The sequence below is a fragment of the Merops nubicus genome, unplaced genomic scaffold, assembly GCF_000691845.1.
Source record: "Merops nubicus isolate BGI_N331 unplaced genomic scaffold, ASM69184v1 scaffold7563, whole genome shotgun sequence".
NCBI classification, from domain to species: Eukaryota; Metazoa; Chordata; class Aves; order Coraciiformes; family Meropidae; genus Merops; species Merops nubicus.
Genome location: NW_008599485.1, coordinates 8,204 through 22,898, shown reverse-complemented (window position 1 = coordinate 22,898; position 14,695 = coordinate 8,204). Strand labels below are relative to the sequence as shown.

The following is a 14,695-nucleotide window of genomic DNA, read 5'->3' as shown; positions in this document are numbered from 1 at the left end:
TATCATCTCAACAGCATGAAAGGAACAGGGTGCATAAAGGAGATATTAGCTGGGTAGAAGAAGTGAGAGCTTCAATTTATTCCAAGACAGAGGAAGAGGATGAAACGAGTTGCTTCCCTCGGTGCACTTCTAGGCTGAAGAACCAGGAAGTCACCTCTGGGAGATTCGACGTTCCACACCAACAGCAGGATTTCTCCTTGCAGCACCCCATGATGGCAGTCATAGCTAATCTGCTTAATTACATCAATGGTCCAAATTCCATTCACATTTTTTCATATAGTGAAGTACCAGTCTATTCTGTGCCAGAATTAGCACATTCCCATAACCTTTTCTTAGCAATCTGGCCTCTTTATGGCAAGAACAGACCACTGTCACTCAGTGTGCAATAAATGACTTCAGAGTATTCAAGATGAGACATTAACAAACAGCTTATATCATAAAAACCCTTTTCAGAGATTTTTTTTTATTATTATTATTCTGTGCCTCTGATAATAGAAAAGAATAACTTAATTGCATGTTTTCAAGGCATGGCTTGACTGTTTCAGGGATTTTTTTTTTTTCCTACAAACTTAGATCTTCAACCTGATCAGTGAGGTAAATGATTGCTGCATTTAGCACAAAGTCAGTAGATTAATTCATTGCTCCCATTCTAATGAACTTAAAGTTTGTGCACATTGAATTGCATTCACACCTTCCTCTCTAGTCTCATAAATGATTCTTTTTTGATTGCACAGCTTTTCATTATTCAAACCCATAAACAAATCTGGAAATTCTTCTTTCATACCAATTTTTCTTAAGTTTAAAGATTAACATGTAGTGTGGCTACCGAGTTTTTTGTTCCCCAAAGAGAAGAACAATCACTGCCTGAAACTGTTAAACATCCTGTAACATTTTCCATACACATATATTAATGAAGAATAAAATCACAAATAAATACCATGTGTATAAGCATAATAAGGAAACATTAAATATTAGCAGAATTCTGAATTAGATAACATCAGCCTTAAGTAATTTGCTTGTGCCTCAAAGTAGCAGAATATTAAATATCACAACTCTGATAAACATAATGATCCAAAGTCCAGGGCTCTGCAGTGGTCCCTGATGCCCACTTAGCTGACATGATGATGGTCTGATTTTCAGAGGTGCTGATTATATTCAGCTTCCATTGACTTTAGCCACTGAATGTGCATGCTCAGCACTTCTAAAATAAAAGTTGTCCAAAACCTAGTTCTGCTTTTTTTTTTAGTCCTTTCTGGATGTGAATAATTCAATTTTAAATTAATTACCATTTCATGCATCTACAAGCCACCACTGGCTTCACCAAATCTTTGCATTGCACATAAGCATACAGTAATAAGGAACCCCACACTTGAAGGATTATTATTATAAGAAATATTATTCTGGGAATATTTTTTTAAAGATTATTAAACTGTTCCTGGGAAAATTAATTAGCTTAAATAAAACGCACTAAATCAACGGTATTTTTACCATCAATCTCACCGAAAGTACATCCAAATCTCTAGGCATTGAACTAAATACAACTAAGTCAATAAGAATCTTTCAAATCGACTTTCCATTAGGCATTAAGCCCAAGACATGTGAAGTATTCAAAAGAGAATAACAAATTCATCTCTCTTAAGACTCTGCAATTTTTTCTCTGGTACACTTAAACATAGAAGATTGATCCTCACTATTTCTGTTCACTTGAGGGAAGGTCATTATAATTACATATATTAAAATTATCCATACCCATATATCCGTGTATATATACAATAGAATACAATAGAGTCTGCTATTAAAAGCCTGGTGCAGAAAAAATACTGCATATGTATAACTTTTAAGTTTGCCAAAAGTTCCAAAAGAATGAGTAGAATTGTTGAGAACTTTTGCAGAATTTTCCATTAACTTAAAGCTGAAAATCAAAACCCCTTGATATCTTTTTCCTTTTTTATTGCACATAAGTCAGCATTTCATTTGGAGATATTAAATATTTCCCTAGTTTATTAAAAATGACGTGTATCGTATACAAAACCTAAATAAATAGCTCAGAAAATGGAAAAGCATTAACTTCTTCTTAAACCAAAAAAACTTTTGAACCGAAGCTGAAAATAACTCACAAAAGCTTTCACTTGATTTTTATCCACATTTTCCTCATGGAAAATGTTGCAAATGAAAAATGCATTTCTCACAATATATATTTTAATAGATGTAGTATATAACTAGTTGGGATAAAGAGAACAAACTGAATTTATTCATGATCCAAACCCCAATCTTATGTAAGATATACAATTTTCCTGTCCTATGACTGTTCACCTCATCATTAACTGTAACTGAAGGCTTCACAGACAAATTGTAAACGTCTAAGTGCAATAATGATTAACCTGCCATGTCACTAATGCTGCATCTTCAGAGTAATTCAGGTTAATTGCATTATACCTTGCATATATTGGTACTATCTGTCCTTAATTATACTATACTTCTTCACATAACATGTTACCACATCTTTTAAATTAGTTTTTCATGCTTTTTCATCATGGTATTAATCTTATTGGTTTACATTTTCCCTATGGTATTTTTACCTAATGACATTAGGCAGAACAAAATAAAAATAACTACCACAATCTACTCTGAATTTAATTCTTTTTAATTTTTATGTTTACTATATCCTAGGTAGGATTGTCACGCTTCTCTTGCTGGAATTACAGGGTATTTTCCCCAGCTTCCCCAGCTGAGGGTTAAGACCACATTCAAAATGCTACCACGTCTCTCTTACTCCTTATTTTAAATCTCAGGATGTTTGTTATCAGAATCATGTTCACCACTTTACCTACTTCAGCAAATCCATACTTGTAACTGAGCTTAATTAGTAATTCCTTGCCCTGCTTGAGATAATAGAAGTGAGCTCAGTAAGCCCTTAAGTAGCTAGTGTCCTGTAGGCTGGGTGTCGTTTCTGCAACAACAAAGCTGTAAGACCTGAAATGCTCTGCTGACCTTTTTCCCCATACAAAGTTCTCATTCTCAATTTCAAAATCAGCCGTAACCACAAAAACAGAACACTGGTTTTGTGGTCCCGAAGTACTTTGATTTTAAAACAAACGGCCCAAACAAGGAGGACACAGAAACTTCTGACTCTTTCCATTATGCACACAAAATGTTCATTTTGTTACAAACTTCCATTTTAACAACAAAAGATGAAAATATGCCATAATTTATATTTTAAATTGTTTTTAAAATGGTTGAAATCTGTTGATAGAAATCAGTCCTTCTCATCATTAAGTAGAGCAAATACTACTTGTGACACACAGGGGAATGTCAGTTTTCTATGTTACCAGCAATGCCAAAAAGAACAAGTTAAAGAACAGGATTTCTTATCCCTTCAAGGCAATATCTTTTTCTAGCTTCACTTTGCTCCTCACCATAGAAAAGCTGGAAATTTGAGGCAGCAACAGCACAGTGCCTGTGGAAGATGATTACATATATATATACTTTCCTTTCTAATGGGAAAAGACTTGGTAGAAGAGGGTGGGAAGAGCAGAGATAGGAACTGGAATCACTGACAGAATTACCTAAGGGCACCGGAAGTCAATGAGAAAGCCAAGCACAGAAGTGTACATGGTGATTAACAATACTGTGTGAATAAGCTCCCATGGTTTTCCATTTGGCATGAAGATGTATGCGGACCATGCCAAGAAAAGTGGTAAAAAAGGAGCATTTTAGTAATTCTCAGAGCTATATCCTTCTTTCATCTGTCAACAGGAGAAGGAGGTAGCAGTAGACTTCTAGGCGGGGTATCTATTTCCTTTTGAACTATATCTACTAGCAGACACCACACAGGAGACTACTTCCATAACAGAAATCAAGTGATTGCTATGAAACCTAATTGCTGTATCTCTAGAGGTCTAAATCATATTAACATCATTTTCTTGAAACACAGGGCTGCATATGTATCATATACACAGCCAGTCCTTTATATCTAGGCTGCTACAGTACCGGTGAAGTTTTATAATAATCTCTCTCGGAATTTGAAAGGTTTGCACTGGAACTGTTAAGCATCTGGTAGCAATGCAGATGACACATTTTTAAAAATGTTTCTCATATTAACAATGGTTATTTGAGGCGGTTAAATGATTACTTTAAATAAATATGTTCCTAACCTAACACTAAAGGTGTGATTCAGATGATCAAGTAGCAATTTTCCAAATCAGAATTTGTTATGAGCTTGATTTCATTATTAGGTTTACATCCTCTTTAAGTAAACAGAATAATAAAGAGGGCAAGCACACACTGAAGTACCATAATCAAACTCATAATTTTCTCTTCCATTTCTAGAATGAAGGTTAAGAGCAAGCTACCTCATAATTCTGTTCTGAAACATCCCAAACAAGCACTCTCCCCTACAGGCTAGCAAGGAATATCTAATTTTTTTTTAAATCAAAACCATAGTTCCAAAATTTCTTTGCTACTTTCTGCTGAAAATACACTTAAAACCTACCCTTACACATCTGTCCCAAATTTTGTTGCTGGGGAGAATCTGAGTGATTAATGACCTTCTGGGTAAAATGAAAGCTCAGTAACAAAAGACCCAGTTTCTATCATACTGTAAAACTGAATCTCAGCATAATTAAATCACAACTATATCCTTGTTACGGTATTATAGATGTTATAACACAGGTAAGTTATCCATGCACAGTGCATCTCAATGTCCTCAGGCATTTATTGCTTATGCATATTCATTATACAAACAGGTGAGTAGGTGCATTCAAGAGAGCATGCAGAATTAGACTCTTTCCTCCTTCCAATTTTTCCTCCTTCCACTATTCGTAGCTTTTGCATGTTTCTGGTTATTTAGTAGATACGACATTCTTAATGGCATCTCAACATCAGTGTAAGAAGGAAGTTTTGAATTACAAAATGTTCCTACTTTTATTACAGCTATTTTGATGCAGTAACTGCCAATATTGAAAACCTCTAATCCAATAAATTATTTTTCAAATCAAACATACACATAAGCCTCTCTCTATATTCTTCTTCATTTTTATAACTATGATGTTTTACAACATCATGCTAAGCTAAAATGGATCCCAGGTAAAATTCTCAGAAGTGCCTGCTGTTCCACCGACTCTAACAAGGTATATGTGCTTTTGTATCATGAGTGCTTTTCAAAATACTGCCTTTCAACATTCTTTTGAATAAAATAATTTGAAATAGATTCTTGGAAATCATATTCCAGCAGATTTCCCTCTTCATCTAACCTTGACAGCCCTTAAAAAAATCCTTGCCAGTTGTCTTAGGATTTCAGATCAATCCCTTTGTGTCTCCACTCCGGAGAGAATCTACATTGAGCAGCTCTCAGAAGGTCAGACCTTGTTCCAGTGAAATTTCTGCAGTTATCACAGATTCTGTTCTGAAGCAGAGCAGGCTTCAGGGAGGTTTCCAAGTCTCTTGCAAAGAAAATAGGAGGAGGGCAAGACCACCTCACAGAGTATGATGATAAAAGGCCTTTTCCTCCTCCACAGAAATGTCAAACAACCAGTAAAGTATAATCTATAATTTTCCCTATCTCTATTAAGCTGGCAGTGTTTCTGACCATAGAAATCTCTAAATTATTCTTTTATTTTTACCACCTGTTGCTACAGCATAGGTATAAGAACATTATTTAAAAAGAAACAACCAAACAACACAAAACAAAACAAAACCAACCAAACAAAAAAAATATGTATGAACAGGCAGCAATTTTTGATCTCCAACTCATAATTGATAACCCAATGTTTGTTTTAAAACGGAAAAATTAAGGCTAGACAGAAGATTGAATAAATATTATGGTTTTGACTGACGAGGTGTAGTAAACATACACAAAACCTTAATTTGCTAATGAAAAAGGAAACACTGTAAGAAGAAAGCAACACTGTTGACCACAGTGGGTGGATCTGGTCTCAAACTGAAAAGAAATGTACAAATGATGACGAGGCATCTGATTTTGGATGTCATTTTGAAAAGCAAATTTTTAAATTCACTTCAGCAACACAATACTTACTTGCCTTGAAAAATGTAGGCTCTCAGGTTTTCTGGCACCTGTGAGAAGCTGCTTTGTTCGTATTTTAAAATTAAGATTGTACAATACCAGCCAGCCATTTTGTCTGTGAGTTTCAATGTGAGAGAAGGGTACAGACCACCTGTGAATTTTCTTTAAGGCCTTCTTTCTTTGTTTATTTACTCAAGCCAGTAAATTTAAAAAAGAAAAAAATCACCTTGGTCTACGATGTAAGAGTGCCTTTACAGAAATAAGGAGCCTGGGAAGATTGAATACAGTAATTTCCTCTAATTTTGAAAATTATCACTGCTGAATCTTTTCTGAGGGTGAAAGTGTAATTTGTTATAGATCAATAAGTAATTTCATTGAAAAGGAACTCTTCTGTTCCTGAAAGTAGAGAGATTCTTAAATCAAAATTGAACTAATACGTTAACAAAGTTGAGACTAATCTAAACAACAAAATTTTATAGTGCCCTAGTTATGTTTATCTCAGCTAATCATTTATTTATGTTGCCATAAAAACCCAGACACTTTCAATTCTGACTGCTCATTATTTGCCTGTTTTAAGGCAGCTGAAATTACTTGTTTTAACTTCCTAGCTTGACAATCTTGCTTTCTGTTTAAGATTCATCATCACAAAGGAATGGTGAAATCAGAGAATAAATTCTAGCATTAACAATAAGCACAGTCAGTTGTGATACACTGTAGTTCCCCCAGTAGATTCCAGATTAAATCCTCCAGGATTAATGTACTTTCCTTTGACATTGCTAAATCCTGATTTATGTAATTAGATTGCAGTAAACTGATATATCTGTAGAAGTATCGCAGGATGATTTTTAATTGAAAAGTCATATAAAGTAACACTGTATAAAGTAAAAGGCATTTTGAGACTATCTGAGATCCTGCAGGGTATTATACGCGTGAAGTCATTGTCATTTAGTTCACTACTGACCTTAAAGTTAATTAACAAACTGCTGTATTTACATTAAATTAAAGCCCCACAAATATGAGAACAATCAAGACAAAAAGAAGTATAATGCCTTTGTTAATAATACTTACGATATGCAGCTCTAAATAATCTCCAAGCCCAGTAGAACTGTCCACTCGTACCAACACAGCTTCTTTTTGAACAGTACTAAAGCCTATTGCCAGTCTGTCCGCGCGAGTGCTTGGCCGATCGTTAGGAGGCCACGTGTAAGTGATTTGTCCACCTCCTTTGCTAAAGATGTATGTTGTTCCCGCTGTAAAACAGAAATAAAGATAATTAGCTCGCTTGCACCAATGCAAACCCGTATGGAACTCATATGCTCTACAAAAATCAAGATGTTCTCATATAGCAAATGGATTCATAGAAAGAAACAAGACCTTATTTCAACATGAAAGGGTCTTTATCTCCGGAAATTCTGAAGTGAAATATTAGTGATTTTTCTATAGTGTAATCAACACAAAATATAATTGCATATGCAGTGACTTAAAATATCATAGCTCTGATTCAGAAATTCCCTATCTATTCAAGAGTTTTTAAGCATATGCTTGAAAAACATGTTTCTGTGATGTGTGGAACAGAGATGAGCTTATTCTCCCAAACAGGGCCTATGTGGAGAACATATCAAGTAATTCCAGTTATCTCATGACTGACAAAAAAAAGGCAGCTCCTTATTTACACAATGAAAATGATACACACTGTATGATACGTCACCATGCCCAGCGAAGCAAGACATGAACAAACACATTCAGATAATACTTTCAGACATCTGAGGTTTATCAGCTTGTGGCAGATGGGGATAACAAATGGAAACACACTTTACTTGTCAAGTCAGGACAAAAAGATATCAATCTACCATCTAAGTAAGCAATGGCTTATTTGCATAATGCTCAATGTATGACTTATAAGAGTGGAATTTTTTGTGCATCATATCCAGTGTGCACTTACATAATCTATAATCTGTTTTAAACAAGTGCAGCAGTCTAAAACCACTTAGCACTCAGGTGCTTAACTTCATCACCAACATATTTCCTCTCTACTAAAATAGAAGCACACTCAGATAATTTTTCCATTTAAAAATTCTATCCTAAAACAAGCATACAGCAAACAAATTGTCCACACATTTGATCTTTCATTTGTAAAGTCACTATAAGCTGGCCACTTCTTTTCTATGAAGATAGGTCAAAGCTTAAGGAGATATGTCAGCACATTGTAAATACAGATATCTCCATTTACAGACAGGCTCACTGTGTGGCTACTCTCAATTTTATTACATGTAATTCAGTTTATTCCACTCAATATTCCTGCTACATACTTCCCATGTCCACATAAAGAGATGTGCATAGCAACAGAATTGTCATTTTCTTATTTTCTTTCAAGATTGACCAAAAATTTTGTCTCTTTACATAAAGGAGGAATTATATACCTACTCATTAGTTTCTTCCAGTACCATCAATGTGTAATATTTTATGTACTGTGCGTAGCACTTAAAAAACCGCAAAGCTTATTTTATATCAACACATTTGCAAGATTGCACTGTGCTTCAAATAGATCTCTTGGCTTTTCTCTTGATGGCAAAATACCAACCTGAATGTGTTCTAGGAAATCTCAACTCTCTTTAGCAAAGACAAACTCAACAACAGATTTGATATCTAAGGTTTCACTTACACTCCAAATGAAAGCAGAGTTAATATCATTATAACAAGTTGTGCAACAGTAGTGAAGATAGGGGCTATGCCTTTAAAAAAGCTTGGTAATGGACATGGGTAAATGGTGCCTGCTTTAGGAATGTGTGTGACAAAAAAATAATCTCCTGCTCTCCCATCCTTGCTTTCTTCCTATGCTGTGCTCTGAAACGCACAATAATCTGTTGCATGCTATTCAGTAATGATGAATCTCCAGTAATAGCACATCCCAAAAAAAAGATATGTGAGACAGGTAGTATCACTCTTGATAGTCCCCAAGTTCTCCTCTTTTCTGCTAGTGTTGACTTCAAATCTTGAGCCAATTGAGGAGTGACAAAGTTTGGACTTTCATGCAGTATATGTCACATTGGTGTCTGTAGTGAAAGGATTTATTCTGTGTTGATGAAAAACTGAGAGCTTGATCTAAAGCTCATTAAAAACAGTGACAGCCTTCCTGGTAACTTCATAAAATATTGTGTCAGGTCATGAATGAGGTTCTTATAAGTAACAAAATTGAGAAGGCTAAGAAAAAAGCAACTCCTTACACCTCAATGTCACAGATAAAACTGTTACAATAGTAGATTAGATTTAAGTGGGAGTGCAGAATTCTCCTTTTCTTGGTTTAACAGATGTGTTTACCCAATATAGAAGACAAAGTGTGCCAAGTGATGGTGGAGTCATAGTGAATACAATGACCCAGAAGTAAGTCTCCAAATTTGAACAATAAGAGACTTCATTGTTCTTATTCAGACAGAATCTTTGTCACAGTTTTTTGCTAAATACTGCCCTTCAGATAAACCAATGAAGAGCAATTCATTCCTTACTGCTGCCGCATTGAAGCCAAGGTCAATGTCAGCAGGGCTGGATAAATCTAGCTGGAAATCTTAAACTATATAGAATCAACATCAAAGTTAAAAACATCTTTTATCCAGGATAATATGTGGCTTATGTTTTTTTTTATACCAAAGCTCTTCCTTCTTCATAACTGTTCATTTTGTAGATCCTCAAACTAACTGCGTGTCTGGTTACAGGCTAATTAATCCATGTTGATGAATACAGATTGGCCTCTGTCTAAACTGTACAAGGAGTCACGTTCTTTGAATTTCCTGTATTAATTATGAAAAAAATGGGTCGGAAGCCATTTGAGAATAGATCCTCCAGTGTTTATGTTTCAGGAAAGACAAATATAATAATGTAAAATTTATTACTCGGAGATTGATCTCAGCTTATAGTCTGACCTCCCATTAACTATTAAAAGCTAGAAACAGAGCAGTATTTCAAAAGCACCCTGCTACTCTCAGTTTTGGATTTGTTAAGAAACAACAGAGGAAGCCTAATTCACTTGCTCCATAAAGGCTTTTATGCTCTCTGACAAACCTAATGTCTCTGCTCTTCTTTCAGAACATTGTCACTAAAACCAGTCATCCTTCCTTCTCCGTTAGCTTATGGCACTGTGTTGTTTGGGGTTTATCATCTCAAGAGAATTGAAAGCAGCAGAATTAGAATGTCAAGAATAGCAACGCCACCAGCATAGTACTTATAAGTGGGCAACTTTGTAACATGCCAGTTATATCTCGCAGCTGCAGAATTTACTGCATAATTCTTTATGCGTCCATGCATCCACACAATGATTAGGAAAAACATCCATACAACTCTTTCAAATTCTTGACCATGAAAGCATGGTTCCTATTGTAGCAAACTGCCAGTGGTCAAGATACAGTAATGTTTTTTAATGGCCTGGGTCTCTCAAGTCCTACTTGTTTGCAAAATTCATCTTTATGAAATAGAGCATTCATCCCAGCACAGCCTGGCAGCAACTCAAGGACATCTGCTTACCTATACAGTATTAAGCAGATAAATATTTTGTTTAGTACCTATCTACTGTATCTATTACTGTGTACAACTGGAAAGCTTTTCAATATTTATTGCTCTGAAGTCACATCTGATGTAGTTTAATAGTTGACTCAAATCAACAACAAATCAACAGCCTTCTGCCTTCCTCATGTTCATTCCAATTTTGTGTTTAAGGTATATTGCACCAAAGGGTAATGTGCGTAATTCCATTTTTCTCATATAATGTTAGTAACGTAATGTTTATTTTCAACATTCACATCAGGTTTCAGATGCTGATTAAGTGAAAGCAATGGTTTTATTGAGCTCTGGACCCCAATGAACTATGATACCATCACACTCTGTAGCTGAAAAACTAAAGACTGAAGCCTGTAAACTTCAGTAACAGAAACTATTGGCTGTCCTTCCATTAATAGCAAAGTAATTTTTAACTATTATAAAAAATATGAAGGGTAAGCATTGCTGGTTATAATGAGAAATTACCCAGTAATGTAATTTTCTTCCTTCTGTATATTATCAGTATTTTACTTCATTCTGGGATAGAATGTGAACCCGCTTATTCCCACTGGTAAGTAATTACTTGCATTGATAAACCTGCTGAATCCAGTGAGACTATTTGTGCAGGCTACTATTAATTACCAAGAGTGAAGAATATGAATATATATATATACACGCATGCATATACACACATTTGCCCAAACATCTATATGGAGGCATTAATCACACTTGCTATGTTCAAGGGAGCACATAACTCTCCATAAATGCTTCTTTTTACATTTTCATTTATGTATTTTCATCCTACCCAAGCTGAAGATACAGAAAAGTGCACAGAATTTCCATATGTAGATTTGTACAGATTTTCTAAGGTAAGTAAAGAAAGGAATGCTTCAAGTCTGAAATGTGATACATGAGGAGGAGAGGGGGTGAGCATTTTGAAATAATCAGTTTGGGGGATTAAAAAATAAATCTGTGTGTTTATTCTTAGACCATGTCGTGCTACTATTTACACAGAACAGAGAATACATGGCACAAGGTTGATATGAGGAGGAAATGACCATTAGAATTATCCATAGGAAAAAGATGGAAAGAGTTGTTGTAAGAAGTATTTCTAACTAGAGATCAGGTTCAACTGACATCAGTCTTCTCTACATACAGTCTATTTAGCAGCAGAAGAGGGGTACTGGATGGGGAAGGAGAATATTTTCAAATGGATCATTGCCTGTAGCACTCCAAAAAGCTTGAGCCACAGGGGTAAGAATGAAGAAACATCTCATTTTCTGGCCAGGTTCTTCTTAGACTCATGGATAACAGGATCTAGGAGTGTATATATGATGTTACTTTGACCACACTCAGCTTGGAAAAAAATAAAAGGGTCATAACTTTCCTGGAAATTGAGTGCCATTCAAAATAATTTCTAGTTAGGTCCTTAAACTGATCTGACTGTATGCTCAAATTACAATTGTTGATAACAGTCTTAGCATGCTGATTCGTTTGGCAACTCTAAGATCACAAACTTCACTGCATAATTCCTTAGTAACTCCATTACTTAATTCATGGATCTTCCATCACAAAATCACAGAATCACAGAATGGCAGAGGTTGGAAGGGACCTCTGGAGATCATCTAATCCAAACCCCCTGCTAAAGCAGGGTCACTTACAGCAGGTTGCAGAGGAACACATCCAGGCAAGTTTTAAAGTCTCCAGAGAAGGAGATTCTACAGCTTCTCTGGGCAGCCTGTTCCAGTGCTCCATCACCCTCACAGTAAAGAAGTTTTAACTCATGTTCAGACAGAACTTCCTATGTTCTGTTTTGTGTCCATTGCCCCTTGTCCTTCCACTGGACACCACTGAAAAGAGTCTGGCCCCATCCCCTTGATACTGGCCCTTTAGATATAGACATTGAGAAGATCCCCTCTCAGCCTTCTCTCCTCCACGTTAAACAGCCCCAGGTCTCTCAGCCTTTCCTCTTAAAACAGATATTCTCATCCCCTAATCATCTTTGTAGCCCTCCACTGGACTCTCTCCAGTAGTTCCCTGTTTATCTTGAACTGGGGAGCTTAAAACTGGACACGGTGCTCCAGATGTGGCCCCACAAGGGCAGAGTACAGGGGGAGAAGAACCTCTTTCAGCCTGCTGGTCACACTCTTCTTAAAGCACCCCACAATACCATTTGCCTTCTTGACGACAAGAGCATATTGCTGGCTCACGGTTAACTTCTTGTCCACCAGGACCCCCAGGTTCATCTCCACAAAACTGCTTTCTAGCATGTCAACCACTAACTGCACTTGTTCATTCTACCAGAGTAACCAAACTGACCAAACCAGTACTGAGAAAGACCATTGCTGGGTTTCATTATTAATACCTTCATTAATGAGATCATCTTGCCACTTCAGGTAAAGGTGTGGATGAAAATAGAGAAGAGAAAATGTTTATCTGCCTACTTTCAGCCTTCTGCAGCACTCACTTTTCACTCTGCTACAGTTAAGCTCTAAAATTCAGTTTTTCTGTAAAATAAGATTGAAGCCACATTACATTTACAGTGGCTGCTGCTAGCTGAAACTCCAAATTTCCAACACTAGCTATGATACTACTGAGGCATCTGCACTCTCTGCATAGGTTTATACTGTAGTGATTGTAATCTAAAACTGAAGCCTGTTTCACAGCATGGGACATGTCTTAAAAGTTATGGTCAAGAAGCTGGTGTCACCCAGACAATAATTAAACGGATATGACCTCAACCAGTTCTATCATCAGCTGAAGCAATTCATTAAAATGAGCCAACAAAGCAGTATCCCCAGTATATAAAAGATCATAGAATCATTTAGGTTGGAAAAGACTTTTAAAATCATCAGTGCTGAAACAGAAGAGCCTTCACTTCACAGGTGCTGTCTGCTGCCTACACCAGGTTATCTATCAAACAGTCAATGCCAGTATCAAACACTACCTTCTGCATTCCTTGACAAATAAACAGAAACATGCTATGTAGCTACTATTAATTAAAACACAACTTGGCATTGTATTATAGAACTTCTCTTCCCAAACCACTACAGAAACCCTGACTTAACAGAGCCTGCAAGGGTTTTTAATCACACTAGATCCAAGTTTTCACAGACATCTACAAAAGAGTGCAGTGCATGTTTTATTATATTTGGCTATCCCCAAGAGCCACCTCCAGGTAAAGGTCTAAGTGATAATCACACACATACATGTGCACAGAAACCAAAACCCAAACAAACCAGGAAAACCAGAAAACCACTCCTTTCCTACTTCTTGTCAAGGGTTAGTGCTGGGATTGCCATCAGGTGAATGACAGATGCTCTCTATTAAATTTTCTCTCTTCCCAAACAGGAAGAGAAAAGGAATAAGAGAGAGAGACTTAATGAACTGGAAAACTAAAACATCTTCAATGAAAATAATAATTAAAATAGAATACATACAAATACATATAAAACTAATATTGAATCCAGCCTCCCTGGTGGGTACTATGTCACCACTGATGCTGTGGGCAGACATTGGGGAAGTCCCATACTGGACTCAACGGCAGAAGGGAACTGGAAGCAGGAGCTGGATTCAGGAACTGGATTCAGGAATGCATGGATTGGGACAGAGTTCTTAGATGCCGGCCATTGAAGAAGACAGCTTGACCCACATGATACCTCAGCTTTATGCTGAATATGACATAAATGAGACGGAATACCTCACTGGTCAGTTTAGGGTTACCTGTCACCTGTCCTGTCCGCAGGTGTGACCTCTTACTTACTGTGCCTCCCTTGTGGTACACAAGATTTACCAATGACTTTGGTTTGTACAGAAGCAAGCATAAGCAAGAGCCTTTTTGCACACCAATCCTTGCTAGTAACTGTAAACATTAAATATTATCACTTCTAGAAGTAGGCACCATCTGCAAAAATATGCTGTTAACTTCAGAAAGTGCAGTTAGAAGAGACTTAGCCGAAAAGTAACATCACTGAACAGAATTTGTTCTGTTGTAATTCAAATCAGGACATTTCTCCTTTCTTCTAGTCTATGGCAATGATATTTGTACAGTACCATGACCTGGTAAATGCTTTGTAGGTGGTACAACAACATTCTCACCTGTCTAAAATGAACCCTAGGGTCTGCCCGTAATTTGACTTTCTGGCA

General features: G+C 36.4%; 1 protein-coding gene across 1 annotated transcript in view; it reads right to left on the bottom strand.

Moving 5' to 3' along the window:
* Window positions 1-12,819, bottom strand: part of LOC103770139 (neurexin-1-beta-like) — a gene marked incomplete at its 3' end in the record, with an annotated part of 102,745 nt that extends 89,926 nt beyond the window's left edge. Inside the window, exons 1-2 of the mRNA XM_008937389.1 lie at window positions 12,720-12,819; window positions 7,091-7,272 (exon numbers count right to left, since the gene is read on the bottom strand). Of these exons, the coding sequence (XP_008935637.1) occupies window positions 7,091-7,272; window positions 12,720-12,819 (282 nt within the window). The remainder of the gene's footprint in view (window positions 1-7,090; window positions 7,273-12,719) is intronic.
* Between the last annotated feature and the right edge of the window lie 1,876 nt (window positions 12,820-14,695).